At 47.3% G+C, this 26,840-nt stretch overlaps 2 protein-coding genes across 5 annotated transcripts in view; both read left to right on the top strand.

Annotated features, from left to right (window-relative positions):
• The window catches only part of KHDRBS1 (KH RNA binding domain containing, signal transduction associated 1), a 43,928-nt gene extending 36,605 nt beyond the window's left edge, over nt 1-7,323 (top strand). For 2 of the 3 annotated variants that reach the window (XM_063140683.1, XM_063140682.1), the window contains one exon: nt 86-1,481. In XM_063140683.1, coding sequence (XP_062996753.1) covers nt 86-183 — 98 coding nt within the window. In that variant the 3' untranslated portion in view covers nt 184-1,481. Of the gene's footprint in view, nt 1-85; nt 1,482-3,125; nt 3,177-6,817 lie in introns of those variants that run through there. The other variant, XR_010026097.1, reaches the window with a different exon arrangement.
• A 2,633-nt stretch (nt 7,324-9,956) lies between these two features.
• TMEM39B (transmembrane protein 39B) lies at nt 9,957-25,950 on the top strand. Of its 2 annotated transcripts, none has more exons than XM_063140848.1 (9): nt 9,957-10,091; nt 13,006-13,194; nt 15,544-15,763; nt 16,311-16,394; nt 17,284-17,438; nt 18,684-19,020; nt 19,897-20,084; nt 23,026-23,146; nt 25,419-25,950. In XM_063140848.1, the coding sequence occupies exons 2-9, from the start codon at nt 13,067-13,069 to the stop codon at nt 25,653-25,655; spliced, it is 1,470 nt and encodes a 489-aa protein (XP_062996918.1). In that variant the 5' UTR covers nt 9,957-10,091; nt 13,006-13,066; the 3' UTR covers nt 25,656-25,950. The 2 variants fall into 2 exon arrangements, with proteins under 2 accessions (XP_062996918.1, XP_062996917.1); XM_063140847.1 differs by having other exon boundaries at nt 16,311-16,403.
• The last annotated feature ends 890 nt before the right edge of the window (nt 25,951-26,840 follow it).

Below are 26,840 nucleotides of genomic sequence, written 5' to 3'. Positions count from 1 at the left end.
GCAAACATAATAATTCAAGGAAACCAGCTTTGCTATCCTTTTTTCTCTTGGCTCAGTGTGCAAATGTGTGTTTTCCTTTCTGCAGGTCAAGACGATTGGAATGGAACCAGGCCCTCCCTCAAGGCCCCTCCAGCTAGGCCAGTGAAGGGAGCGTACAGAGAGCACCCATACGGACGCTATTAAAGCATTCCTGAGGGGGAAATATCACTTTTGAGCAAACAGTTGTTTCTGATTCTTGTATCTCCCAGGAGTCCTGTTGCTTTAACCACAACAGACAAGTAATTGTCTCCCTGATTTTTCTCTGACTCCTTTCCCCCCCCCCCCCCACCTCTATCCTCCCCCACCACTGACCCTGCATTCTGGCTTCTGTATGTAGTATTTTTAAAATAAGTTAGATTTAGAAAACTGAATTCAATTTTTAAGTGTGTAGACTGCTTTTCTTTCTGTTTAGATATATAAAAACAACTGTACCTTTAAAAAGAAAACGTTGAGATAAAATGTTAGTTTCCAAAGTGACATGCTTGCTTAACAGTTATGAAATTAAAGTTTGTTAATCTTTCAGTATTTTTTGTTTCTTAGGCAACCCATAAAAGTTGTAGTTGCAGAATCCCAAAGTAGGCTACATTTCAAAATTCAGGATTGTTTTTTTATGAATTAAAATCATAAGGTAAATGGTAGTGACTGCCGCAATTTAAAAGTAAGCTCAAATGTCAAAACTTTGCCCTTAAAAGCAGATTGCTTGATTAATCCTAAGTTTAAATGTTAATAGAAAGGATCCTCTTTAACAAATTAAACAGTGGTGTTTTTTCTTCAATCAATTAACTAAAAAAAAAAAAAAAAAGTTTGTAACATTGACTCTCACCATGTGGGTTTTGAAATCTAGCCCCAGTGTGGAGATGCTCGTGGCGGAGGTTTTCCAGCAAAAGGTGTTCTTAGCTTAATTCTGCATGAAGAACTTTTAAGAGAAGTGGACATCTAGCTGCTCTGTGACTTTTTTTATATTGCCCTAACTGCCCAGTGTTTTGATATTAGGAAGTGTTAAATGAATAGCTGTGCATTGTGTGTCTCTTTTTTCTTAAAGGAAGAGCTGAACACTTGAGTGTTTGCAGCACATAATACAGCTCAGGCTTAAAACTGGCAAAACTGGCAAGCTTTTAGCCTTTCCAATGACATGTTTGTATGTCTCAACACTAGCATTATGTTAAAAAGGGACATTGCAGCTGAAAAACCAAGGAGAAAGCTTATTTTGTACATAGATTTGTACGCTGTCCTCCCATTTTGTTCTTGGAAGATTAAATGCTACTACATGTGTAAGCCTGCCTAAATAGGTAGCTAAAATTTGTCAAGATGTCTGCAGCAGTTTGTCAATAAAGTTTAGTCCTTTTTTAATCAAAGTAAATGTGATGAATTGTCATTTTTTTAATTTTGGTCAAGCAGTAAAACAGATCTTCCTCTTTCAATAAATTTAAATTAATGCTAAAGTACATGGTCTGTTTATTTTTTAAAAAAGACACCTAAAATCCAAAGACGTTTTTAAAATGGTGTGTTCCGAAACTTAAAAACTTTACCAAGCTGAGTGAGCTTAATTTTAAAACAAAATTGTTTTTCACCCCCTGGAAGTTGAGTTGTTGTGCCAGAAACTGAGTTTCAAGTGGCAGCATCAATGTTCTGTTTTGCTGAACATTTGAGACATCTCCCGGCTTTTGAACTCTAGCCTGTGGACAGGTGCTTCAACACCAGCCTCTTTGTAGCTGCTATTGGTTTCAAAAGGGCACAGCAGCATTCTTTCACAAGCCCCATTCATTTTGGTGATGCTTGCGCAAGGAATGTTCCCAGTGGATTGCACCCTCTGCAGAGGCTGAACCGTTGATCCAAAAGTAATACTTGGTCAAATTAGTGTAATGTTTTAAAAACTCCAAAAGCCTTTTTTACCAGTAGAAAAAGAAGCTTCTTCCTTGTGACGTAGCCACAGATGTCCTTCTCCTCTGACTGACTGCTTTTCAAGGTGGCATTCCCTTGGGTTCCAAAGCACGAGTGGTGACTTACGTAGGGTGCAGGCAGATTGTTCGCAATAGCCCATTAGGAAAGGCACATAACGCAGCTTTGGAAACAGCCAAGCCTGCCCACGTAGCCCCATGCTAGTGATGGCTTGTCTCAAAGGAGAAAGAGAACCGGATTCCCTGTCTGAAGGAAAGTCTAAATAAACACGGCATGAGTGGCTGTTTACAAACCTGGCATAATAGACGAACAGACTGCTGTGTAGAGTTGGTGGCTTGTTTGTATTCTCCCTCCTTGACAAAATTGTAAAATCAGATATTCACTGGGAAAGAACTGCTTGGGGGTGAAAAAAAAGTCCACAGTTACTGTCAAATTGCTCATAGCAATGCATGATTGAGGGAAACTTTTAAAAGCCAAAAAAGAGAGAGTTGTATTTGTAGATTGTTATTTTAAAAAAATGTAAATAACTGAATTTTCCGCAACGGTTTGGAGTCAGCTTTCAGGGCTTAATGTCTTGCTTGATGAAAAGATCGCCCAAACCCCCCTTTTAAAGGAAAATTATCGCAGGAGAATTCAGGATGTCTTAAAGCTAACATGCACCGAAAAACTCAAAAGGTAACCTAAATGTCTGATTTTAATAGCACATTTCTTTTACATAAAACTGTGACGGCAACTTGCATAAACCTTTTTTTTATTACTGAAGAAGTTCTTCAAATGTTAATTTTAATGCAAAATTTTGTTCAAAAAAGATGTTTTAAAAATAGATACTTAAAATACATCCACTTGCTTCTGCATAAATTAGTAATAATGTTTTAATACTTGTGCCCTTTTGTCAATGGACCGTAACCTTGGGCAAAAAAAAGCAAAAAGAGTCAAACCTTAAATATCAAAAATGGATGTAGCTAGTCCTCTGTTTGCCAACAAAATCTGCTCAGTTATTCAAGTAAAAACCTCAGCCCTTATTGACCCAATATTGCTGTTCACTATATTAAACTTGCTAGTATTTAGGTATTATGTTGCATGTTTTCTTTTCCTGGAGTGTTTAAATTGCATGCAAGAGTTCTGTCAAACTTTGTCTCAAGTTATGTGTGATTCTGAGGATACTTACTCTTGTTCTCTGTTTGCAGGAGGTGCTCTGCTGTTCGGGATGGAAATGGCTTTTGTTGAGAATAAATTTGGTACGCTCTTCAGCTGTTCCTACTTGTCTGCTTTTGGAACAAAGGTCACTTGTAATTCGCATAGAGTATATTTGCATGGACAGTCACTTCAGTTCAATAAGCCCTTACTGCCTTTCTTTGATTTCTGGCCTATTTTGACTGTTTTGTTCAGTGCAGATGGAGGAGGATGAACAAGGCAGTGCTTTAAAAAAATAAAAAAAAACAATCTAAGTTCAGTTCCTGCATTAGGAAAAGTGGAATTATGTGAATCTTTATAACTTTATGCTTTAAAATACACCACAAATGTTCAGGAAGCTAAATTCTATGCCACATACTTTCCATGCGCTTGTGGCAGTGGTGGTCAGTGGCAGGAGATTTTGGGGGCATTTTTTGCCCCTAGACAACCCCCTGGACACACTCCATGGGCTACCCGCCCAAAAAAGATTTGTAAAAAGGGAAATTGCCAGTTTGCCACCAAAATTTGGGAACAAACACCCACCATATCACTACAGAGTATTACAAAGGTTAAAATTACCTAGCTTTGGCCCTTTAGGTCTCTCTAGCCACTATGGATGCCATTCCTTTTCTTTGTTTTAAAACGTTTTGGGGGTGGGAATGGGGGGCAGGAGGGGCTGCATGTTGCCCACCCCTTTGTTATGGAATACAGCAGGGTGGGAAACCTGTTCAAAGGTTAAAGTACAACTCCCATATTTCTTAGCATTGGCCATACTGGCTGGGGCTGGTGAGAGGTGTGAATCCAGCATCTGGAGGGTGGCTAGTTTCCCACCCCAGCATACAGAAAGCCTTTGCTTCAGCTACTCTGGAACTGTTGGTTCATGTGAATGTTGCTGGCAACAACTGAGCCTCCAGTCTATAAATGATTCCAATAATAATAATAATAATATTTATTTATTTATTACCCGCCTCTCCCTTTGGATCGAGGCGGGGAACAACATTAGAACAGGAATCAAATACATCTTTAAAAAATAAAAATAAATCATGATTTAACATTGATCTGGATAGGCCTGCCGGAAAAGGCTAATTGAAGATACAATGAAATAAAGGCTGCCATATGGGTTATCTAGGTGGTCCCTTCCATAACCTATTACCGTATACTGACTCTATACTGTTAGCTTCTCCCTACCCGGTGCCTGTTTACACTTCCCTGTGCCTGTTTGCATTCTCCTTCCCTCTTTATTGTTTACTACAACTTATTAGATTGTAAGCCTATGCGGCAGGGTCTTGCTATTTACTGTGTTATCTGTACAGCACCATGTACATTGATGGTGCTATATAAATAAATAATAATAATAATAATAATAATAGTAAGACTCAGTTTTCGCAAACTACTCATGTTTTGTTAACTACGGGTTGTTTGTGAGCACACAGTTAGTTTCTTTTCTAATAACAAGTCAGGAACACCCCACTCCTACGTTGTTTGGTGATGCCTGAACTTAGAAACTCTAGATGGCTTAGGGGTTAAAACAACCCAGAATTTACCTAAAAACAAGCCACGACTTGAGTTTAACTCCTAAACAACCCAGTTTCGGGATTCATGTCACAGAACAACCCTGAAATGGTGTGTTCCTGGGTTGCTAATAGAAAGCAGAAGTGGCAAGTGACTGGGAATAAACACTCCACCCACCCACCCCTGGGCAATTCCTGGGTTAAACTACCAAGGAATTGGCTGTTAAGTTTGAACTGTCAATGTGTAATGGAAGAGCTCCCTCTAGTGGCTTTAGAATAATCATCTCGGGTCCTCAACTGGTGCCTGTAGTCATCCAAAATGTTTTAATTATTTTAACGTGCATACACGGATTAGTGTGAAGCGTACAACTTTCTAGCAGTTATACATGGCTGCAGCAAAAGTGAACCTCAAGTATCCATTTGAAGGTGATATATATATATGCCCCCCTTTCAAATATTGGAAGTGTTGTAACGCAATCCATTGCATTATAGGAGGTGAGTGTTCATCCTTCCACTGTTGTAATTAGAGCTGTGCACGGACACACCTCCCTGATCCGATCCGCAAATTCCGGATCGGGTCCGCTCCACCCCGCGTCGATCCACCTATGGTCCGCTCCACTCCACTGCGGAGCTCCGGATCCGAATCGGAGCTCCGCAGCAGCAGGTAAGGCCCCCCTCCCTCATCCCCCCTTACCTGTGTCCGTTGTGGTCCGGCGGCTGCTTCAACTGAGCCAGAGGACTCAAACCGGAAGACCAGGCCACGCTGCCAGAACACGACGGACCAAGACCCTGCCCCCCTGCCCCCTTACCTGGCTCCACCACCGTCACTGCATAGACTGCGGTGGTGGCTCCATCACCAGGTAAGGCCCTCCCCCCTTACCTGCATCTGTCACGTTCCAGCAGCGGCTTCATCTGAGCCCGAGGACTCAAATCGGAAGACCGGGCCGGCCTGGTCTCCCGGTTTGAGTCCTCGGGCTCAGGTGAAGCCGCTGCCGGAATGCGACGGACTCAGGTAAGACCCTGCCCCCCTGCCCCCTTACCTGGCTCTGCCGCTGTCGCCACATGGACTGCAGCAGCGCCAGGTAAGCCCCCACTTACCTTTTTTTCGGAGCTTGATCGAGGCGAAGGATCCTCTTCACCTCGATCTGCAGCCCCCCTGACCTGCTTCATCTCTGCCTTTGTCGGAGGCGAATCAGGCTACCTTGCTATTGCTTCTACGGTCCGAAGCGGAGCACTGCCCTAGTTGTAATATTAGTCTTTCGGCTGTCAAAAGGGTGCAGAGAATCCATTTATGCTGATCCTTTCTTAATTTCTTTCAAGCAGGTAAATAATTTAAAAGAGTATGTGCATCAATGAATATTAAAAACCATTCCAGTACAAAAAAAAATACTGTGTAATAACTTCACCACAAAAAGAAGGAACTACTGGACATTGCCAAAATAAATGTTTAAAAGAAGCATTACCTGCTAGCAATTAGCTGAATTAGACAACATTGCAGTGTCCAATAGACATGAATCAAATGCTTTTACTAAGTCGTAGCCTAAGATCCATAGACACAAAATGGTTAAGACATTTTGTGGTGGTGGCCACAGCAGTATCTCAAATTCCAAAATATACCAAAATGGGTATATTTTGTCCAAAATGGTTAGAGACTCCTGTTGTATCTAGTTAGGACTTGCTTGCTGCTTCCCTCAGACCCCAAAGTAAAGCAGTGTGATTGTGGCAGCACTACAAGCTTGGAAGGTACGAGTTACATCTACTAGGTTAAAATGTTTAAAGGAGAGCAGCAGTGGGTTAGTCAGCACATTTCAGAGTAGCCTGAACTGCTAGAATGCTGGCCCAAATCAGCTAGACCAAGGTTTCTATTACAAGGGTGGGGGGAATTACTGTATCCAGAAAACTGTTAAGTATACCATTAGGATAAACCAAGCAAACAGTTCTTGCGTAGTGAAAGACTTCCAAAATAACTCTGCTTTTGATGTAGGTCTGCAGCCTCAAGAGAACATCACATTCATGCATGGAAGCAGGCTCCTTTGAAAATCTCTTACTTTTTCAGCTAAGGAACGGCATTGCCCACTATTTTCATCTAGGAGGGGGGCACCTAGAGTCATCTAAGAACCATGGGCATACAACTTTTCCAGCATAATTGCTGATTACTTCCTATCTTTCAATAACTTTCTCTTTTCTTCCAATAGGTGGAATCTTCAAATCCAAGAAGATGACTTGGAGGCAACTTTATGAGGGGCATATTCTTACCAAGAAGTGCTCTCTGGAGAACTGCCAATCTCTGTGAACTACATTTGTACAGACAGGGTCTTCAAAGGTTCTTTTTTTTTTTAACCCAGGTTTGGTTCTGTGTCCAGTGTTCTTTCAATTCAGCCTGCTTAAAACAGTTCTTGGACTAAACAGAAAACTAGAAGTGCTAGTGAATCCAGAGCACGTGACACGTGATTCCTGCATTGAGCAGGGGGTTGGACTCGATGGCTTTATAGGCCTCTTCCAACTCTCTATTCTATGATTCTATGACACAAGTTTGCATAAGCTACGTTGCCAGCAAATATGCTAGTGTATATGAGGCTCAAAAGTAACATGATTACTATGTGCACTTCTCACTTTAAGTGATCACACTGGTTTTCTGGAAGTCTTGTTTGTAAACAGAGAATGGACCATTATAATTTAGTGTGCTGTATTTTTGAGTACATTTTAATAAAGGTACTCCTTTTTTTAAAAAAAAATGAATTCATGTTGCTCATTTAATGAGTTTGAGCATATTTAAGAACTTCATCTGAACTTCATAATTCAACTTTGAATGGATCAGAAGAGAGACCAAAACCATCCTAATGTTGGAAGATCTAAGAAATAATATGAACACTTGAATCTCTTGGGTTTGTAGAAGTTGCTATATATGATGTGTAGGCTTAATTATAACAACTGCCTTATTGTCCAAAATTAATGTCATTATTTTCATACAAGCTATCCTGGAAGTGATGAGATAGGGGCAGAATCCTCTGCCCAAAGCTTTTCTTCATTAAGCCTTTAGTGCTCACTGCTTCCATTTGCTCTCTTTTCTTTACAACCTGAAGGTCTAAAACCACAGCTTCTTAAACAACAAAGGAAGTGGAAAGTTACACAGGGAGCATAGAAACTGAGCATCATAATTTCTCTTCCCTTCCCACTACTAAAAAGAAAACACTATTTTGAGTTATAGTAATAGCCACACTTTAAACATGTGGTTTTAATGCAGGTGTGGTTTAGTGGTGGTGGTTTTGTGTGTGTTTGGTGTTACGTATTTAAAAATTCCTGTGATGTGCTCTTGAAAATGTAGTTACAGCTTTGAAAGTGTTATCTCCTTGAACCTTTTGGCTGTCTTCAAGGATAAGTTTGTGGGGAAACAACAGAAGTTGCATCCTGACTGGTTCACTGAGTCCTAATTATCAGATAAACTTTGGCTTGAAATTCTTGGCCAAAGTAAATCCAAATGATCTGGCAAGAGAGCAGTCCTCAAAACAAGTTCCTAAAAGATAGGTGAAGATGGTTTATTTTGTGCCATGGATCAGCCTAAAACATTTTGAATAGCAATGTTCAGCTCTGGAAAATGCAATGCAATGCTTCTAACTACATGCAGAATTTATTTTCTAAGCATAAATTTGGCCTCAGGGCTCCTGCTGTTGAAGGCATGATGGCTTCCAGTCCTGAGCCTCAAGGTCTCATTTTAGAAATGAAGTACTGAGCCTAAGGAGCCTGCTACCCTCTATTTTTTATTAAACATTTTATACTACCCATTAGCAAGTTATCTGGGTGGTGTACAGAGAACATTTAAATCATAAAATATATTTTAAAAATATTAAACAGTTTAAAAAGCATCAAAATAAATCATAGTGTCCAAGGTCTAAAAGCACTAAAATACATTTTTAAATAAACAGAAAGACTTGGGAAAATAAAGTCTTTACAGGTGGCAGTATGGTCTAGTGATTACAGTGCTGGACTGGGCCTTGTTTCTAGTCTCCACTTGGCCATGGAGCTCACTGGATGACTTTGAGCCAATTACTGACTGTAAACTACCTCACAGGGCTCTGAGGATAACAAAATAAAGAGGAGGCTCATGTCTGCCTTGGAGAAAACGCAGGATATAAATATAATGAATAAATGAAAAATACAGTTGTGTAAACGGCAAGCCAACTCCTCTGAGGATGGCATTCCACAACAGAGGTGCCATCACTGAAAGGGCCCTCCTTAGTAGTCTGAGAGTTATGGGACTTTTTTCTGTCTCTGCAGGCATAGGATTCCCACCTGCAGTGTATAAAATAGACTGGAAAAGTGGCAGGGCGTAAAATGGGGTGAGAAATTATTCAAGGGGTGAAAAGTTGTGGAGTATGTAAAATATCTTCATTGGGATAGCCATTATTGGAAGTGAGTTGTGAAAACGTCTATACAAGTGTCAGTGTTAAGAGTGAAGTGGTGGATGTTCACTATGGAGGCCGACAACAGAGGGGTGGGCAGGCCAGTAGGGGAAATGCACCATTCCCCTTTGCTGTTGCCCCCCTGCGCTCTCCCAAGCCCTAACAATCTGGGGATGTTAATATTAAAAAGGCCTTTCAAAGTACGAAGGACTCCTAAGGGACACAGCTTCACACGCCATCGAGGGCTGTTACTCCTGACCACGGAATGGATCCTGCACGTTCTGGAGGCAGTGTATCTTAGAAGCACACCGACTTCGGAGGGGGAAACTGACCCCCCTTCCTCTGGCTGCTTGCGGGCTTCATAGGAAGCGGCTGACTCCTGGTGCATCAAACCCAAGCTTGTCCACACGGACTGGCAGCGGTGGCTTTGCAGGGCTCCAGGCAGTTCTCGCAGCCCGTTGGGAGAGGCTGCCCGGCCTCAAGCCCAAGCCCGCCCCCGCCCCTTCTGCGGGCCAAGCGGCTGCTCTGCCACGGAGCGCCCCCTCCCCTTCGGCCCCTTCCTCACAGCCTGGCGACTCCGGAGGTTTTGCCACGGGCGGCGGGGCCTAGCGGGCAGCGCAGTCCCCGACTGCTGGGGAAGGGCCCGGGAGCCTGCAGAAGGCGGCAGGTTGGTTGGCTTGTTCCATTCCTAGGCCGCCCCGCAGCCGAAGCTCTCTGGGCGGCTCGCGTTCCGGCCGCATTGCTGTGCCGACGATGCTGGGCAGCGAGGGCCACGCGGGGCTCCGGCTCAGGGCGAGGCGGCTTCCCGGCCCCATCCTCTCGGGGCCCCCATGGGCGGGAAGACGGCGCCTGCCTCCGCCTGGAGGCCAGGCGGGCCCAGAGCGTTCCCACGTGCAGCCCGCCCCGCCCCGCGCGAAGGCGCTGCGCGCCGCCAGGCCTTTTGTCCTCGAGCGGCCGCCGTGGCCGCCTCCCCCGAGCGCGAGGCCCCGCCCGCCATCTTGTTCCCCGCGGCTTACGGAGCCGCCGCCGCCGCCGCCGCCTGACGCCGAGCTCTGCCTGCCGGAGATGGGTGAGGAGAACGAGGGCCGGGCCGGGCCCGGGGCTTCCGCGTGTGCCCCCTCCCTCTCCGTGGACCTTCCACCCCCCGCCTAGCCCTCGGAGATCCGCCCGCGAACCCCCCCACCGCCCGCGGCCTTCGCTCCCCCCTCCCCCCCACCCCGGGCCTCGCTCCGGCCCGTCTTCCGCTTCTGTTGGCGGCCCGGGGCGCCCCCTTCCCCCGCCACCCGTCCGCCCCGGCCTCGCGCCTTCTTTCTTTACGGTTGCTCGGAGGACCGCTGGTGCGCCCCGCCCCCACCTGCTGCTCTCCAGACGTTTTGGGCTTCCGTTCCCATCATCCTCAGCCCCTGTGGCCAGTGGCCGGGGATGCTGGGAGTTGCAGCCCAGGATACCTGGAGGGGCAGCAGGGGGGGGGAGACGGGGCTCCCCCGAGGGGCGGCGGCTCTCCTAAGGCCGGCGGGGCGCGTGCGTGCGTGCGTGCGTGCGGGGGGGCCTCCTCCCCAGCGCTGCCTGCCTGGGCTGAGCGCGGGGCCTTTTGCATCCGGCGCTCTGGCTCTGCGCTGCGGCCCTTCGCCTTCCCCTGGAGTGTGCGGAGGCGAAGAGCCCACGCGGGGCCAAGGGACGGGACTGTGCCCAGAGGGAAGGGCGAGACGCCGAAGCCGCCGGGCGAGAGAGAGAGAGAGAGGGGGGCGACTCCTGCACCCGGAGTGGGTGTCCCCAGGCGCAGCTGGCGCTGCTGCTTCCCTTCCTCCACGGCCGGGAGGGGCTCCACTTGGGGACGCCCCGAGGCACAAGGTCAAAATCTGGCACTCACGAAAAGGGATCCAGCGGGGCTTACAAAGCGCCCTCGGATGATAAGGGCAAGTGTTTTGCTGAGGTCCCCGTTGGATAGGGTGACCATATGAAAAGGAGGACAGGGCTCCTGGATCTTTAACAGTTGCATAGAAAAAGGAATTTCAGCAGGTGTCATTTGTATGCATGTTGCACCTGGTGAAATTTCCTCTTCATCACAACAGTTAAAGCTGCAGGAGCTATACTGTGACCAGATTTAAAAATGGGCAGGGCACCTGCAGCTTTAAGTGTTGTGATGAAGAGGAAATTTCACCAGGTTCTCCATATATACAAATGACACCTGCTGAAATTCCCTTTTCAATGCAACTGTTAAAGGTACAAGAGCCCTGTCCTCTTCATATAGTCACCCTACCGTTGGAGGAACTGCGCCGGGTTCTTCCTCCGCAGGGGCAGGCAGGCAGGTCTGCGGTGCACAATCATGGAAGTCCCTCCTTGCCTGGCTCCTTCCGCTCAAAACACCTTTTCTGCCATCGTGCTTTGAGGAGACCCTTTTAAGAGGGCATCTTGTTGTGTTGCTACTAAGCATTTTTGTACAAAAATGTTACTGCCGTTGAGATTTTTGTATTGCATTGTGCATTTTAAGCTGCTTCGGGGTATTTTCTTGTAAATTGTCAAGTGGGATAAAAGTGTTTGGAAATGAATAAGAATAAATATTAATTATTTGGCACCTTTCCTCCAAAAAAGCTCAAGGTAATGTACATATAGATCTTTCTTCATTTTCCACCAACAGCATTTCTCCCATTGTTTTCTCACAAGAACTCTTGAGAAGTAGGTTAGTCAGTCACTCAGTTTACTTTATGGCTGAGTAAAGATTGAGTGCGAAAATAAGGAAAAACCCATAGGGGAGTAAAAAATAGCCAAAGGCAAGGGCGGAACCAAGTAATCTTCTACAATAATATTATTAGTAAAAGGTTTATTAAAGTGCCAGGTGTCTACACATTTCAAACACGGTTGCATTCTTTCTCAGTAAAGTTTGAACACCAACTCAATATTTACCTGTTACATCACTGCTTCTTGTTCAACCCGACACATAACTTGCCCTGCAAGAACTAGGGCTTAGGGGGAGAAAGTGAGGTTCCTGGGAGCCAAAGTGGAATTGTCAGACAGAGCTTTGACCTCAAGGCACCAACACAACACTTGTAGGCAACACAAACAAGTGTTCCTAGGCATATGCTAGAAATTTTAACATTTATATTTCAAAAGTCCGGCGCACACATCTGTGAGAAAGGGGGACACCAAAGAGGTTCACCTGTTAGTCCCTGTGTCATGTGCATCTCTCTTTGCTATGGGCATGATGGATGTGTGAAGGCGCTCATGTAACATAGTGGCAGAGGGAGCAATCCTGTGTCCCCTAGATAGCATCTGGGGACATAGGATGTTTTGCTTTCCGGGCTTGGAGACAGGGCTTTGAGCTTTGAGCCCAGAAACCACGCTCCCCTCCCCCTCATAGTTGGTGCAGAGAGAACCACACAGGCCACCTCTCCGCCCTTGGAAAACAGAAAGGGGGGAAAGGGACATTCCTGGGGCCAGAGAGGGGAGGAGACCAGAGTGACAAGCCATACGACGTGGCTGCCCCTGCCTCCTTCCTTCCCCCTCCTCAAAGCCTCCCCTAGACGGGCAAAAAATGCTAGAGTATCCTCTGCGTAAGCCTCCGAGTTTGTAGGCTTACAAGCACCCAGGGTGGATCCCATAGGATTGCGCTCAAAGAGACTGAACAATGAGCTAGAAAGCGCCTCATCCCGCACTTTCCTTTGCCATAAGGCCTCTAAGCAGCCTTTGGCTCTCAGCCCTGCATCTACAATATAGGAAAAGCACATCAGCCCACCGTTCAGGATTCTTACGAAGGTGACAGAGATGGTGTTTGTGGAGCACTTTGTACATACCAAAGTCCAGTGTCTGTGTATGACCAAATTTCAAATGAGCGGCTTGCTCTCTAGGAATTTTATTTATATATTTTTAAAGCGTACATCCTGCTCCTGCCTATTTCCCTGAACAGGAACTCAGGCTGCATGGTGTTTTGAGATAACTTGGGAATTGCTCAGATGATCCAGACCTAACCAAGCTTTCATTTCCAGTGCTTAGAACCAAAAGAATAATTTGAGGAGAGACACCGACGTTCTTTGACTGTCGGTGGTTATGGCAGGGGGAAGAAGGGGACCTAACCGGACGTCCTACTGCCGCAATCCTCTCTGCGAGACTGGAGCCACAGGGGGAACCGGCCATTCCACCAGTTCTTCAGTCACCAGCGTGCGTTCACGAACCAGGTGGGCACAAACCCCAGGGGCTATTAGGGCACTCTATTTGATCAAGAGTTCTGTCAAATATAAAACCTTTCCTACTCCTACATAAGCCAAAGTTGACCTAGTAAAACACATCCATTCGCTAGTTTGTATCTCCAATATTTTGTTAAGCAGTAGATTCTACCATACAGCTCTTGAAAAGTGGAGTGACACAGTGGCTCAGAGAGTCAAATGAAGTCCTTGGTTCAAATCCCACCCCAGCAGCAAACCCGCTAGGTCACGGGTGGGGAACCTCAGCCTGAGGACCAGATCCAATTTTGGAGAAGCCTTTAGCAGCCTCATTCCAGTGGTGTTCAGGGCTGGAGGCGAAAGGCCCAAAATGCTTAAGGCTCTTACTATCAATAAGTCTTAGCAGAGGCATTTCAAGTTTTTAGAATGTAGAAAGAACTGCACAAAAGCAAATGATTGGTGGTTGAGGGAAAGGAGGTCCAAGGGTGGGCCCATTGGAAATGTGTTTGGCCCAGTGGAAGGGCGCTTGGCCATCTGGGAACACTGGAGAGCCAGATTTACACACACGACTGGATTTCGCCACTGGGCCAGTGCTTTCCCAGCCCTGCAGTGGGTGGTCTTGGGCGAGCCACGGTCACTCAACCTTCTCCTCCATCTGGGTTACGGAATAATGACCTGACCTACAAAGGTGTTCGCTTCTCCAGATAATCTGTATGAAATGCTTTCAGGTTTCAAAAAGACTATGAATGCTCAGTGTTTATGAAAGACAGGCGCTCCCCACGAGAGTCTGCCCTCGCACTGCCCTCTTCGAGCTGGTCCCAAATCCTGTTTACTGCAAAGTGGGAATATTAACAGTATGGAGTAGTGATGTGGGTTTTCTGGTAAAACTTTTGAATTTATTTTTTTCCTAGAAAATGTTCCTATGCTGCTGCTGCTGCTGCTGCTGCTTCTTCTTCTTATTATTATTATTATTAACAATATTTATATACCACTCAATTATCTAACACAGATTCCAGAGTGCTGAAAATTTGTTGATATACTAATACATTTTAGTGACCCAAAAGCTCTGCATGACATGCTGACAAACACTCATCTTTCAACTTGTACAGCCTGTACAGTCATTAAAATCCATAATCGGTCCTGAAAAAACAGTTTATTGCTTTATTTCCCCCCACATACACACACACACTTACAAAACAATGACAGATATATTCTCTCACATATTTGCCAGGAATAATCAGCTGAAAAACATTTATTACAACTTTGAAGCTCCCAATCTTGCCTAATATTGCATTTGTAATTGGCATCCATTCATTGTAACTAAAGATAGTTTGAAATGGAAAATTTTCTGTGAAAAAAGAAAGCGCTGGAGATTTTGCTGTTTTGAAAAACGTTTCACCTCACATCACCCTCTAGGGTCTTTACGGTGATTGCCCTGGGGCTGTGAAATTGCCTTTTTTGAGGTTAGGACTTGTTCTTCCCTTACCTATAAAGCAAAACACACCTATTTTAGAAAATGTTTGGCTTATTGTTAATTATTTTATTTATTCATTTCCAGTCTTTTAAGGAAGGTCCTCACAAGGTGACGTATAGTAAAGGTGTAAAAAGTCTTTAGGGTCCATTTAAAGGTGTCAAATTCTTGGGGGAGGAGAGTCTGTGGATGTGGAGCCACCACTGAAAAGTTCCTGTTTCTGGTACCTGCCTACCTGATTGACCATAGTGGCAAGCCCAAGAGCGGGGCTTCTGAGGTTGAAAATGGGGCTTACTCAGGGTCATATGGGTGAAGCTGCTCCTTTACGTAACCTGGTCCCAGAGTGTTCAGGGCTTTCAGGGTTAGTACTAGCGCTTTAAATTGAGCTTAGAAATGAATGGGTAACCAGTGCCACTGATACAAGTTGGTGTGATGTCAAACTCCTTAATTTACACAGGTATTCTGAGCTGTTGATGTTTCCAGGGTGTCTTAAAAGGCAGCTCTAAGCAAAGAGCAGGATGTTTTTCTAGTCTAATGAAGGGCCATATGCTGCTGTGTTGCTGAACGTGACTTTCTTGGTTAGAATGGTTTTGGGAGCTGCCTTGCATTTTGGAAAGGCACCACGCAAATGAGTCAAGTGATTAACTGTTACCATTATTATTGTTGTTTATGCAAGCAGGACGATTGCTTCAAAGCACCCTCTTGTCCCAGAAAAGGGCATTGTGGGGGCAGAGGGAAAATGGAAGCAGAGAATGCTTATGGACCAGAGGAATGGGGTGACCTGTAGGCGGTTCATGTTAGCAATTTGAAGTTAATTTCTGGGGCTGTTGCACCTGAATGTTTGTGACTCTTCCTAAGTTGACTCTTCCTTTCTCCCCACACCCCTGGTGCAGGAGTGGTTCAGGGACAGGTCTTTCCAGCCCTCCTCTGGCGACTCAGACAGTGGTTCCCCTTCAGCACTGCAAGATCCCAGAGCTGCCCATCGAGAGGAGCATCTTGTTTGAACTCCAGCTCTTCTTCTGCCACCTTATTGCTCTCTTTGTCCACTATATCAACATCTACAAAACGGTGTGGTGGTACCCACCGTCTCATCCTCCCTCCCATACCTCATTGGTGGGTATCTTTATATCTTGCTGCCCGTTTGCAAGCTCACAAAAGCACAATCATAAAGCCAGTAAAGTATTAAGACATACACAAAATAACATTAAAACGCTATCAAAAATTCTCTGTGCTTTCCTAATAAGGAATTCCTTGTGCTTCCTAGAACAGCTTATATATGAGGGCTCTGTAGTGCCAGCTGTTGCCTGAACACAGCATTACAACTCATTTGCCAAGAGATCTGTCCATAAAGGGAACAGAAACATGAGACAATTGCTTCTTAATTTAATATCTGTGGGTAAGAGCTGAGTTTTAATTCAAGCAAAAGACCAGGTGGAATATACAGCTGAGAGAAGCAGACTAGCACAAGACTTAGAATGAGTAATTTCTTCATCTTTAAGAAACTGCAAGGCTTTGGTCCGCTTGTGGGCTCCATCTCCTGGAATTTGTTTTCAAATGTGTTCCAGTAGGTCCTGGAAGCCCCATCCTACTGATTTTTTTAATGGTTTTCTTGCAAGTTCACTACTTATGGGCCAACCAGATTTTTCCCCCCTTCCTGCAGAATTTTCATCTCATTGACTTCAATGTCCTGGCAGTGACGACCATTGTGCTGGCAAGGAGGTTGATTGGTGCGATCGTGAAGGAGGTGAAGGAGGTAGAGGCCTGGAGCCCCTCACCCCACCAGCATGGGGGTGGGGAACTCGCGTCCTGCATTTCGGCCTGTGCTGGCTGGGCTTTTGTTTGACAGGTCAAGCACAACGGTGCTCCTTTGCAGCTGCCCTTCATTGCAGTGGGGCTTTCACAGGGGGATTGTGTCCATTACCTGCTCCTCATGAGCAAGCAGGGACAGGCACTGGTGAGCTTTTGGAGGGCTGGAGTTTCAAAAGTCCCTCTCCACCCCGTCATGTAAAGCAAGGGCACCCACAAAGCCATGGCTTCCGCCAGGCCTCCAAGCCCTGGAGGAATCCCCACTGTGACCTCAAGTCAGGCATCACAGCAGGGATGCAAGTGGCAGCGGACTAAGCTGCCGCCAGGGACTTGGGTGGTGCCAGGGGGTGGATCTGCTGCTCCCAGTGTTGGCAGAGCCTCTGCATGCAGAGACAGGCATGGAGAAAGGCTGAACTGAGCAGGCCAGTGACGTGACTGCATCCACTGGCATCATGCAACCCATGGAGGGCTGCCTGCCCCCTGCCCCCACCCCATCTATATATATAGTTATGCACACTGGTGTAAAGTATCATCTGGGGTCAGGAGTGAATACCTCTCTCTTAATGGGTATGGGGAGGCTTTGGGTGGAGGGGGGCACTCTCTAGAGAATGTCTGGCTTAAGCCACTGCAGTGCAACCCTAAACATGTTTATTCAGAACTGAGGCCCTTTGAATCCAGTGGGACTTCACCCCCGAATCACAGCCCCAGGACTCTGGAGGTGAAACCAACACCTGGGAATCGGGGGGGGGGGGGGCAGTGCTGATTTTTCCCTGGAGGGGGCGGGGGCATTGATTTCCCTCTCTTGCTCCTGCTCTTTGCCCTCCCAGGCTTCTCATACTGGCAAAGTCTCCCTGCCGCGGTCCATTTTCCTGGTGGTCACTCGCTTTGCCGTCCTTACTGGGGCAGCTTGGAGCTTGTGCCGATCCATAATTCACCTCTTCAGGACGTATTCACTCCTCAACCTCTTGTTCTTATGTTATCCGTGAGTATCTTATTTGCATTTCAGTTTCTTGTCTCAGGGGAGGCAAACTTTGAAGCCTCAAAACAAAATGGTCCCGTGGCTAGATTGCAAAGCATGTTTGCCTATCCTTCTCCTATTCCCTTTGGCTCCCTTTCCTCCCCTACACTCAGTCAAAATTTAGATAGTAACCTCTTTGGAGACAGGGCCTTTTCTTTGGCTTCCATTTTTATGAAAACCACCAAGTCTGTGCGTTGGCTCTCTATAAATAAGAGCCCACTTCCACCTCCTTAGCTATGGTAGGAGTACCTTTTCTTGGAGTTGCTTGAGCAAAAGCTGCCTGCATGGCCTGCAAGCTGTTGGTCCTTGACACTGTGGCTGAGTGAAGTGCTTTGCCCCCTCCAAGTGTCCCCTTCTTACCTCCTCCCATGAAGGGCCTGTACTGCTCTCCAGTAGCCTCTCTACCTTCAAAAGGATGGCTCTCGAGCACCTCCCCTCGTAAGGGCCACTTTCTGTTCCGTGGGGCGTCCCCTTGTTCTGGGGAAGAGTCCGGCAGGGGAGGCCCTGCTTCTCCACAGGCCCTGCCAGGTCACCATTGGACCTTGCACAGGTGGTCGCTGCCTACGAATAGGGTTGCTGCACATCACCTTGAGCATTCCACAGAAAAAACATCCAGAGTTTAAAAAAAGAACTATCATCAACGTCCTCCTTCTCTGAAGCCATGGGCTCAACCCCCTGATCCCCATTCCCTTTTTGGGCTGGGGGTAGGGAGCCTGTAGGCCAAAACACCTGGAGGGTCTGCAGCTCCCATCAATGGAACCCATGCGGAGGGATGATGAGAGTTGAAGGCCACACCGTCCAGAATGCCACAGGTGCCTGCCTCTGTCCCGCTGCAACTCAGCCTCTGTAGGCATAACCGTTCACTGTGTTTTCTCTCCCCCCCCTTTCATAGAACCATAGAACAGTAGAGTTGGGAGGGGCCTATAAGGCCATTGAGTCCAACCTCCTCCTGTTCAATGCAGGAATCAAAAACGCAATTCCCAGGCGGTCTCCCAAGTACCAGCCAGGCCCGACCCTGCTTAGCTCACGAGATCAGGTGTGTTCAGGGCGGTGTGGCTTGCGCCTGTTTCCCTGCCTTTCCCTGGCTGTGCTCTCCCTTGCATCGTTTCCTCGACTGTCAGCTCCTCGGGTCCTTTGTAACCTGCCACGGGCATGAATGGTGCTAAACAAACAGGCAATTTGGGGACTGCTCTCCTCGCCTCCTCCCAGGTTCGGCATGTACGTCCCCTTCCTGCAGCTGAACTGTGACGTCCGCAAGACTGGCCTCTTCCCCCAAGTGGCCAACATCGGCCCTCGTGACACTGCCGACGTCGGCTCAAGAGGTAAGGACTATCTGTCGGTTCTCAAGGAGACCTGGAAGCAGCACACCCGGCAGCTGTACGGCATGGAGGCCATGCCCACCCACGCCTGCTGCCTCTCCCCGGATCTGATCCGCAATGAGGTGGCGTATCTGAAGATGGACTTCAACTGGCGCATGAAGGAGGTGCTGGTGAGCTCCATGCTCAGCGCCTACTACGTGGCGTTTGTGCCCGTCTGGTTTGTGAAGGTATGTGAGTGAGCGGCGGGTTGTGCCTCTGCAACGCAGAACCGAGGGGCCTTTGCTTGGTTAGTTGGAGCAGGGTGTTGAGCCTCTGTAGCCCAAGGGCCGAATGAGAGGCAAAGGCAAAAGCGAGGGGGTCAAAATATCCGAAATACCAGCATGTTTTAGCTGAAAGTTCTTCCTGCCAGTAACGATGTCTTAGGAGGAGGCATTTTAGAATTGGGGTAGGGGAAAGCTGCACAGAAGCTAGGAAACCGCCAAGCGGTTCAGGGGTAGGTGGGTGTGGCCATCTGGGGAATCCTGAAGGATTGGATTTGAACACCCACCCCAGGCCTGAGGTTCTGTTTGGAACAGAGAAAGGTATGAAGAATAGATCTTCCGGCAACTATTAGTTAAAAGCGCTCAATGGGAACTCCATGTGCTGCATCCCAGAGGGTGGGGACAGGCAACAGGTGAAGCCCCCCCCCCCCCCGGTCATTCTGTGTTCGTGATGCTCCAAGGTGTCAGGCTGGCTGCTGGAAACAGGATGCTGGTCCACCCTTTCCTGGAACAGCCATGAGTAGCTGCTCACCTGCTTGCATGTGGCAATCCAGAGACCTGGTTCAGTTCTGCTTTGAGGACCCCCTCCAAATCATCATAGAATCAAATGTATTTCAAATGAAATGCGTTGCCTTTTGATACATACTAGCCCCCAATATCACTGTCTGTGGAACAGAACAGCCTTTGAAGTTGCTCAAGTTGACTCTAGAACATTTTGGCTGCCTTGCACCTAGGTTCAGGTGCAACTTTGGATTGCCTCACATGGTGGATGGGACAGTCCAGCTCCAAAGGTGCAGCCCTCCATCCTGAGCGCTCTCTCTCTCTCTCCTTTCCTTTCCAAAGAATACTCAGTATTATGACAAGCGGTGGTCCTGTGAGCTGTTTCTCTTGGTCTCCATCAGCACCTCCGTCATCCTCATGCAGCACCTGCTTCCCGCCCGCTACTGCGACCTCCTCCACAAAGCTGCAGCACATCTGGGCTGCTGGCAGAAGGTCGACCCAGCACTGTGCTCCAACGTGCTGCAGCATCAGTAAGCAGCCCTCTGGGCACGGCAGCCTTATCACGGAGGAGGCGGCAATCAGTGACTCCTAGTCCTGATTCCTCTATGCCACCCCCAGTAGCAGAGGCAGTAAGCCTGTATGCACTAGTTGCTGGGGAACATGGGCAGGAGGGTACTGTTGAACTCCTACCCTGCGTATGGGTTTCTTGTGGGCAGCAGGTGGGCCACTATGGGAACAGCATGCTGGACTAGATGGACTCTCGGTCTGATCCAGCATCAGGGCTCTTCATGTTTTCATGACTCCCACCCTGAGCATCACCTCTTTATAAAACTGGTTCAATGACGTTTACAGGGGCTATGAAACCCTGAATGGTTGTGTGAAAAGTCCGTCACTTATATGCTTCATTGCAGGAATTTTTCCTCTTGCTGTTGCTTACCCCGAGGGTGGGGAACCAGTTTTATGTAGGAGGCCGGATGGCCCATCAGGGCCTTCACTGACGTCCTTGCCCCCTCCCCTGTTTTTCTGTTCTCCATGCTAAGAGATGCACAGAGAAAGGAACTCAGCCAGGCTGTGGGGAGCAGGCGTCTTCATGTGGCCGTCTGCATCATCCTCTTGGGGGTGGCACACGCTTCAGGAGTGGACTCGGCTGGCACTGCTGAGTGGAGCAGCTCCTCCTCCCAGCGCCTGCATAGTCTCTGGTATCGCACAGCACGGAGGTTCCCCTTGCATTGCTGGCTCCAATCATTTTAAGGCTTTCTGCTGATGGCCCTCCCTCTTTAGGTCCATTTCTCTGCCCAGGGATTTCTGCCTGTCTGCTGCGGAGTGCTCGAGGGTATTCCAGAATCCCTTTACGTAAAGCCAACCGAGTTTGGTCTCCCCATCGCTCTGCGTGAAGTGGGAGGTTGTCCTAGAACAGCCAGGGAGTCCTAGGCAGGCTGCCTTTCATGGATGATTCCCTGCTATGACTGTTCTCCCCATTGACTGGGAACCCTTGCTGAGCATCCAGAGATCACAGGGGGTTCCCAGTACACAGTTTGAAAGCCACTGGCCTATGCCACCGGTTATCCTGGGACTAACACCCCTTCCAGCTTCGTTCAGCATCTGCCTTGTTGAAGGTGCCAGTCAGTGAGGCGGAACCAAACTAGAAGACAGGGACGCAAGCCCTGGTGAAAGTAAATGAGTAACCACTAGGGGTGTGCACTCCGCCCCAGAATTATCTGGTAACCGCAAACATCGGCAGAGTATTCAGTCTTCCAGAGCGGAGGTGGGCCGCTTCCAAACCCATTGATTAATATCAGAGCGGAGACGTGCCCAATCGGAGCTTCTAAAGTCTCTGGAATTATCTTGCTCTATGTGTGTGTGTATCTCCATATTTGGAAGCTGCTGAGTGGGGTGAGGGGTAGCTTTGATATTGACTTCTGTGGCTAACCAATAGGAATAGCCACAGCAGAGTTCTCCCCCCATCAGGGAAGTGGGAAACACTAAGTGGCTGCTGATTCTGGGGGTGGAGGGAGGGAGGGAGCGCGTTTCTGCTTGGACTCGTAGAAGTCAATCATCCACATTTCCACAGTGTGAAAGTGTTGCTGGGCTGGCTGGTGAGTGAGAAAGCTTGGCAGGCTCTTTATTTCAGTGGCTGGGCTGAGGCGGGGGGGACATCTGTCGAATAGATCTGGAGGGCACCAGGTTGGAGAAGGCTGGAGTGGGGAATTAAAAAAAACACTTCCTAAAAAATCAAGGCATAAACCAATCTAATTCAAACTTGGTGGAGCTATCACTTTGCCATGTTTCATGTCTATATAAAAATTATGCAGATGCAAGCATTTTTGTTAATTTTAATTTTTGTTAAAAATTCCTAAAAAATCAAAGCATGAACCAATTTGGTTCAAACTTGGTGGGGCTAAAGCCCTCAAGACCTATCACTGTGCCAAGTTTTATCTCTGTATCTTTAAAAATGAGGGAACTGTAAGCATTTATGTTAATACCAATTTCACGAGGCGGAGAGAGGGGGAGGGCCCCCCTCCAAAATCAAGGCAGAGACTCACTCCTACGGAGCTCCAGATCGAATTTCAAGGCAGAGAAGACCCACTTTGCACACCCCTAGTAGCCACCTCTCTTTCAACCTGGGATTGCTGATCATGTTAAGCAGTAGCCGAGGAGAGTGGGGTGGCAAAATCAGGTTGCCAGTGTTTGGCCTGGCCTGGATCCTGTGCTTTTAACAAGATACCGATGAGCTGCGTAAAGGTACCTTTTCCTGCTTTTGTCAAGCTAGCCAGTTGCTGCTTGGAAGCCCATCACTGGAGCAAGGCCAATAAAAAAAAGCTGGCCACTGTAGGAGGCAGATCTGCCTATTCCTCTGAAATAACGCAGGTTGCTGTACCGCAGTCCACCGCAATCCCATCCATTGCCCATCAGCAACCCTTGAGATGAGCTCAAGTCTTCAGCCTTCTAAACAGCTGCTGCTGCTGCTGCTGCCGTCACCATCCCACTTTCCCCTCTTATGTTTTTTATTTATTTACAACATTTATATCCCACTCCATATCTAAACAGATTACAGAGTACTGAACTGTAAGAGATAAAATAGTACTAAGATAAAAGGAATAAAACACAATATTTTTTTAAAAAATAAAATCATGCACACAGAATGCCAATAAAAACCATGGCAGGTTAGTTAAGGAATACTTCCTGGAATAGAGGTGTTTTTAAGAGGCACCAGCCTGACTTCCAATGGCAGGGCGTTCCAAAGAAAGGGGGCCACCGCACTGAAGGCTCTTCTGCTGGACTTCATTCGGGCCATAGGTCCATGTGGAGGACCAGGAGCTGATGCCCTCAGAGACTGGGCAGGTGGGTAAGGGGGAAGGTGTGGTTTCGGGTATCCTGGTCCCAAGTTGTTTAAGGCTTTGTACACAAGTACCAGAACCTTCAACCTGCCCTTCCCCTCCCATGTCTGGTCCCTTTCTGTTTATTTTGCAGGTGGACTGAGGAGTGCATGTGGCCACAGGGGGTGCTGGTGAAGCACAGCAAAAATGTGTACAAAGCCGTGGGCCACTACAACGTGGCTGTGCCTTCTGACTCCTCCCACTTCCGGTTTCATGTAAGTTTTTGCCCTTTTTGTTACACTGACAGGGCGTGTGTGTGTGTGTGTGTGTGTGTGTGTGTGTGTATGAATGAATGAATGAATGGACACCATTTCTAGCCCAGCTTTCCTTGTCCAAGGAGCTTGCAGAACCAGTGTGGTGGAGTGGCTAAAGTGTTGGACTGGGAGTTGGGGGATCTGGGTTCTAGGCCCCACTTGGCCATGGAAACCCACTGGGGGACTTTGGGCCAGTCACAGACTCTCAGCCCAACCTACCTCACAGGGTTGTTGTGAGGATAAAATGGAGAGGAGGATTATGTACGCCACCTTGGGTTCCTTGGAGGAAAAAAAGGCAGAATATAAATGTAATAATAAATAAAATTAATTAAATAGATAAATACATGGTTCCTGCCCATTTTATTCTCACAACACCCCCTGTGACATGTGTCAGGACAGCTGCTCCAAGAGCACCTTGTGGGCTGTGAGTATTGGAACTTGCACGTCCCCATTCTGAGGCGAATGCTCTAACCACTATACCACATTCATTCCCTGGTGCATGATGTGGTCTGCCTAGAAGTCTCTTCAAAAGAGCCTTGTTCTGCAACCAAATGAGAGCAGGCCCAAGTGCATGGGTTTACTTAATTTCCATCGCTCTGCCCGCTTGCTGGATTGGTGCCTGTCATAAATGGGGCCTTTAATATATACCAGCTTGGAAAAGCCTTTGTCGTTTGAAAGCTGGGGGTACTCAGTGGAGAAAGAGATTGGCTTGTCTCTTTCAGGGACTCGGCTTCAAATCTTGTCTTTGCAACTGTCCATACATAGAACGGGATGGAAGAGTGAGCTGTTGTGAGTGCAAATGTATCAAAGCGCAATGGCTTTCCAACTTCGTACCCTCAGAGAACCTTTTCCGTATCAATTTGTCCATGAACCAAACCCTTGAATGTCTGCCATGGAACCCATGTGTGTCGTAGAGGAATCTGGGGCCTGTGATCTGGAGCACATCTGGGGCCACTTGCTGCCTATGATTATGTATTTCCTTTTATTTTTTTATCCAGGTAATCAAAATAGCTTATACATGTACGACTCCCCTCCCCCCCCCCAGCCAGAATAAAATTTGATAGTAAGATATTTTATTAGGAAGAACATACTAAGAATACAATCTAAAATATATCAAGGTGTAAACACAGAGCAGCACTCCAGCCAGTATTATGCTATTCCTCTGTTAAAGCAGCAGAAATTGAATGTCAAATGAGATCAAATATCAGTCTTGATTAACTGACAGTATGTAAGCTGCTTTGGCAGCCGTTTTGGCTGAAGAGTGGAATAAAAAAGCCTTTAAATGAATACATTTCCAAAAAGTGTGATGCTACCCCCTAGAAGGCAGTGTCCTTGCTAACTGCCAATTGAATATCCACTTGGGACTGATATTAAAGCTCCCGCGGGTTCAGTGTGGACAGCAGCGGGGTCACAGGCCATGTACGGCTTTAAAGGTTTAATACCAGCACTGTTTGCCTCACATGAACAAAGAACACTGCTTAGAAAACACCTGAGAGCTTTCTGCAGCGGCGTGTTGCAGAGGAAGATCAGCAGGGGGTTGTTAAGGGGTCTGTCAGAGATGTTTGTCTACCGTTGTTGAAACTTTTTGAAAATCACTGCATTAACTCTCCAGATATAAAAAGGTAATGTTAAGTAACGAAACAAGGATCACAAGTAGCACACCCAGTTTACAAACTTTTATAGATTATTTTTTTAAATATAGCTTTAAAATTTTTTTAAGCACGCACACATATAAACAGATTTTAAAATCTGAAATGTTTCAGTATAAAAACCAGCTTCAGTCACAAATAAGTATGCTGCAATTCCGCTTACTACCAATGAGGACTAGGCCAAACCTCAAGGCGGGGACAAAGATTAACAATCAATACTTCTATTCAACAGCTGATCAAGCTGCATTAATAAACATCATGGCTTGTTTTGTCTCAGCCTTTATATTGACATCAGCTTTTAGCTGTGATAAGCAAACATTGCCTCTTTAATCTTTCTCCTTTGGAGGCTCCATTCCACAGTGGTACATGGTGGTGGTCACTGGTTTCGTTTTTGAAGTGCTGCAGCATGTGCATCGTCTGCATATCACTTGAGGGTTACGTAAGCAGGCCTGCACGTTCCTCAGAAAGCATTTTTATCTTTTAAAAATAGAATTGCAAGTTTCTAGTCCTCTTGTGGGCCAAAGTGTGGGCTGTTCCCTGTAGACCGTAAACATCTCACGTGGAGTGCCCTCTCGGCCTTCCAGTTCTTTTTCAGCAAACCCCTGCGGATCTTGAACATCCTGATTCTCCTTGAAGGGGCTGTCATCTTCTACCAGCTGTACTCCCTGATTGTGTCTGAGAAGTGGCACCAGACCATCTCCCTGGCCCTGATCCTCTTCAGCAACTACTACGCCTTCTTCAAGCTCCTGCGGGACCGGTTGGTGTTGGGGAAAGCTTACTCGTATTCCACTACCAGAGAGACGGATCAGAAGCTAAACTGAAGGAGCTGCACTTACGACACACACAGGGAAAGCAAGCCAACCATCTCAAAGCATTGCGGGGGCTGCTGGAGACATTTCTGACACCCCAGGCGCCCGCCCTGTGCTGCCTGAGTAGTGTTCCCAGGAGGCCTTGCGGTGTCCCGGAGGATGCTGGGGCAGAGCGCGTGAGGAGCGGGGCAGCCAGGCCGGCCCTGAGCTTTGGATATCTTTTTTTACCACTGCTTTTGTTCTTGTTCTGTTTGTTTTTCTTTGATAATTGCTATGATAAGGAAAATATCTTATTTTTGTACTCCCAGCTGCTTTCAGTCTGGTTTGTTGAATAGTGGGAGCAAGCAGCAAGAGCGGAGAGCGTTTCCGGCTGCTGAGCGGGGCGCTGGGCTTGAATCCTAAGGTTTTAAGGTCATTGCCTCGAAGTCAGGAGGCCTCCTGACTGCTGGTGCAGTGAGGCAGCAGAGTGCGGCCCTGGGGCATGCGCATGTCTGCTCTTGCCTCTGCTGCAAACCCTCTCACGGGCTGAGGCCAGCCACTTCTCCCTCTGGCGAGTGTAATCGTGCTGCTGGCCTGACAATAGCTTTCGTAAGGAGTCAGTGGAGGTGAAGCTGTTTTAACCGTCGAAATGTGCTCCGACGTGCGCATTGCCACTCTTCCGCGCGAGGCTTGAGCATGCGTGGCACTTTGCTGAGTAATCTTGGCAAACACAGTATTAATCTGCCCGGAAGAGCCTCCAAACTTAACGGGACTTGAGAAATTAGAGAAAAGGGCAACTAAAATCTCGAGGAGGGGGTGGTGGTGGTAGGTGAGCTTTATGAAATAAGAGGACAATTGCAGAGGGGGAGCTGAGACAATATTACTATGGAGAGGAACTGCAGGAGGTTTATAAAACTCAAGTCCTTAGAGAAGGGTTGTGCATATCCTGCCTCGGTTCATGGATGTGCCCTTCTGTGCAGGAGACTGCTTGGAACTGAGCGACCTGGGAGTGGGGTGACGGGGAAGGTCTCCTGGCCTTGTGGCGAGTCTACGCCCCTACCCCACCCGCTCTTCTTTCATTCTAGAAGCCAGTGTTGCCGGGATCCACACACACACACACACACACGGAGAGAGAAACCTCTTGCTTGATGCCGATTTCTACAAAGAGTTTGGGGCTGAGGGCGCCTAACGGCTGTTTGCCAACCAGCCCTCTTGTCC

Source organism: Elgaria multicarinata, chromosome 13, assembly GCF_023053635.1.
Source record: "Elgaria multicarinata webbii isolate HBS135686 ecotype San Diego chromosome 13, rElgMul1.1.pri, whole genome shotgun sequence".
Taxonomy (NCBI): domain Eukaryota; kingdom Metazoa; phylum Chordata; class Lepidosauria; order Squamata; family Anguidae; genus Elgaria; species Elgaria multicarinata.
This window is presented reverse-complemented; position numbering and strand designations above follow the sequence as displayed.

Bases quoted from the DNA above. Each gene is read 5' to 3' on its own strand.
- TMEM39B (XM_063140847.1), top strand. From the start codon at position 13,067: ATGGCAGGGGGAAGAAGGGGACCTAACCGGACGTCCTACTGCCGCAAT. The intron at 13,195-15,543 runs GTGGGCACAAAC...CCCCTGGTGCAG, and splicing joins AGCGTGCGTTCACGAACCAG to GAGTGGTTCAGGGACAGGTC. The intron at 23,147-25,418 runs GTAAGTTTTTGC...TCGGCCTTCCAG, and splicing joins CCTCCCACTTCCGGTTTCAT to TTCTTTTTCAGCAAACCCCT.